This window comes from Arachis ipaensis, chromosome B01 (assembly GCF_000816755.2).
Source record: "Arachis ipaensis cultivar K30076 chromosome B01, Araip1.1, whole genome shotgun sequence".
Lineage (NCBI taxonomy): Eukaryota > Viridiplantae > Streptophyta > Magnoliopsida > Fabales > Fabaceae > Arachis > Arachis ipaensis.
In genome coordinates this window covers 108,459,218-108,462,321 of record NC_029785.2, presented here as the reverse complement: position 1 = coordinate 108,462,321, position 3,104 = coordinate 108,459,218, and the positions used below count along the sequence as shown (strand labels likewise).

Sequence of the window (3,104 nt, the reverse complement as noted above, 5' to 3'; positions counted from 1 at the left end):
GGGCGGAGGAGGAGGAGGAGGAAGAAGAAGATGAGGAGTCGCCGCCGCTGTCGCCACAGCAGCAGCAATGCGCGAAGATCGTGACGCAGCTCGTGGAACCGCCGCTGTCGCCGTCGAGGATGCCGCGGTGGAACCTCCGGTGCATGTGGGAGTTGGCTTCGGTGCTCAATTTTTTGCATGTTAGCTCCAAAGCTGTGATCTTTTTCGTCTTGGATTGCGTTTTTCATTACTGGGGGAGTGCTTAATTCTTATGCATTTCCTAGTATTTCTGAAAATGCTTGTTTTTTGTGTTTATTTGCAGCTGTTTAGGCCACTTTTGAATATCTCACTTGAATTTTCTGCTGAAGAGTTCGAGACTGCACTTCTTACTCCCAATGACACTTTGAGTGATATACATATGCCTTTGCTTAAGGTTGGTGCCTTTGTTTTATGCTTCTTCAGTTTATGGCATTTTATCATTGAATGTAGTATGTCCTTTGTCTTTGTGGTTTCAGTTTGTTTTAGTACTTGTTACTGTGATGTTTACTTATTAGAACTTCAATTAAAGTTCTACTTTGTTTCCATAGTGAGTGAAGTTTGCAAATCCTGCAAAGCTTTTACTTTCATAGCTTTGCTTCATGAGTTTCAAGTTTTAGTTCTCTGCTGGTTTTTGTAGGATGCTGACTTATTAGTGAGACTTTAGATTTATGAAGTTGTAGTTTGGGGACTATATACTCATAGCTCATAGGAGGTTGCTGTGGCTGAAAGATGGTGGAATTAATCAGAAACTGAAAATTTGTTTTGCTTGAGTTTCCATTGCAAACTGATGACTCATCAATGAACTTGGAAAATAATATATTCCCACACAGACATATTTTTTACGACTGAATAGCATGTTTGGCCAAGGTTGGTAAGTAGAGAGCCGGGGTTCTTTAATGTAATTCTTCATTTTATCCTTGTCTTAGACATTTTCCTAATGTTCTGGATTCAAATAGATCCTCAAAGTCAAAATTAGGATTGCAAGATACAAATTATGCATTGACAGGCACTTTGTATAAGATAGCTTCATGGGAAACAGATATGGGTCAACATAGCAGAATTATATTTTGTTGCAAGAATTTTGTTATATTTAATTCGTATTGAAAGGTTTCTGACTTGAACTATAATTCGCTGGAAGATTTAAATAGTGTGAGTAACGCAAGAATTTATGTTTGAGGTTTAGTTCTTTACTGAAATACCTGATGCAAGATACTCTATGGATCCTTGATCGATTGACTTATGGATCAAAGTGGGCTGATCAATAACAAAGATGCTACTTTAACTTATGTTTATAAAAAGATGCTACTCATAACATCAACCATACATTCTGAATCTGTACTACATGGGTGGGCAGATAGATATTGGGGCCAATAAAAGTTGTCTTGATTATAACAACATTATTGTTGCATTATTCTGTCAAAAGAGGATACTCAGTGGTGAGTATTACATAGAGAAAAAGAGAGAATGTTAGGGCTGTTTATTGCAAGGGAGCGTACAGTTCCAGATTTTGTGAGAGGTATTTGAAGTTATGATTTTAGCCATAGTGCTAGTGCAGCGATCTCTGGTTTATTTCTTAAGAACATAGGAGTTTTATTGTCTTGTTTATTTGCACAACTGCTTCTGGTCTAATAACAACACTTATTGAATCTTTTGACAGGCAATCCCTCCTATTATACGCATGGCACTCACACGTGATACTTGGATAACTGTATTATGCAGAAAATTGAGAGATTGGTGGCATTGGGTAATGAAATACTTCAACTTAACAGGCTGTTATTTGATTGAGTATTGTGTTTTTTTTTATTTTTTTTATTTTTTTATTTTTTATTTTTTATTTTTTTATAGTTTCAAGAGCTGATAAGTGGATGGAATTCAATTGCAGGTTGCTGATGGGGATCTTCCAATTGTTGCTTCACATGGGTTAGTATTATTGCAACATTTAAATAGGAGAATGTTAATATATGTATATACCAAGCCTCAGATTTTATGCTAATATGACAGGACGGAAATTGAAGTATATAAATCGCTTGATCCAGGGGTTCGTCTTGTGATCTTAAAAGCATTATGTGACATTCGTGTTGAGGTAATACTCATATTCATTACAACATCATATATTAAATTAAATGGGTGAACTTTGAATGGCACAGTGATGTCTCAGCATAGGCAATGGATATCTTTCTCTGATTATCCCATTTTCTAATTTACAAGTGCTTTATTGACCAAATTTGAGTAATATTTCGCAGCAAGAAGATATCCGGAATTATATTGACAACTCCCTCAAACATGGTGTTAAACTCTCAACATTTCGTAAAGAGCGAATTGGAGGTGATTCACATGGAATTTCTTATTGGTAATATACTTTTGGTTTCACTTATATGAGCCCAATTCAGATGTTTTTTTTTTAAAACTTTTTGGACATCTGTTTGTGGTTTTATTCATTTGAAATTTGGTTAGTGCAGGTATGAAGATGACCCAGTTGTTGGTCATAGGCTGTATCGAGAAACAAGAAAAACTGAAGTGATTCAAATGAAGAAAGGGAAACCAAGAGGTTCACTGGTTCTTTCTAATACATCATACCAGTGGGAATCTGTAGCTACCAATTTTGATGAATTTCAAGATGTTTCTGTAAGTTACTAAATCTGGTTGATCTTTGTTTGGTTACTACATAGCACTGAGCAGTTGACATTTTATAATTGTTGGGTGGTTTGCTTTGAATTGGAACATTGGTGTTATAAACTTATCATTAGATGATAAATCAACAATCAATAACATTGAAGATATGATTAATAGTATGTTGTGAGGTTCTCCTAAACAGATAAAAGTTGAACATGAGTTACCCAGCTATAGAAATTCCTGTTGGAACTGCTTCTTAGCTAACATCATACATTGAAACCTTTCTTTTGTTATATATAATGACATCAACAGTGAGACAGAAGTAAGGAAACAAGAAGAAAAATAATAAAGCAGTTTTGTTCCATAAAGGGTGCTTTAAACTTTATGGAACAAATCCATAATTTGTTTTTAAAGAAAAAACTTAAAAAAAATAATAAAATACATAAAATAATCAATATTATGTTATCCATAAG

General features: G+C 34.8%; 1 protein-coding gene across 1 annotated transcript in view; it reads left to right on the top strand.

Annotated features, from left to right (window-relative positions):
* The window catches only part of LOC107610968 (DDT domain-containing protein DDR4), a 6,221-nt gene continuing 3,123 nt past the window's right edge, over window positions 7-3,104 (top strand). The window contains exons 1-7 of the mRNA XM_016312943.2: window positions 7-179; window positions 302-412; window positions 1,676-1,762; window positions 1,901-1,938; window positions 2,020-2,101; window positions 2,262-2,368; window positions 2,478-2,643. Coding sequence (XP_016168429.2) covers window positions 120-179; window positions 302-412; window positions 1,676-1,762; window positions 1,901-1,938; window positions 2,020-2,101; window positions 2,262-2,368; window positions 2,478-2,643 — 651 coding nt within the window. The 5' untranslated portion in view covers window positions 7-119. The remainder of the gene's footprint in view (window positions 180-301; window positions 413-1,675; window positions 1,763-1,900; window positions 1,939-2,019; window positions 2,102-2,261; window positions 2,369-2,477; window positions 2,644-3,104) is intronic.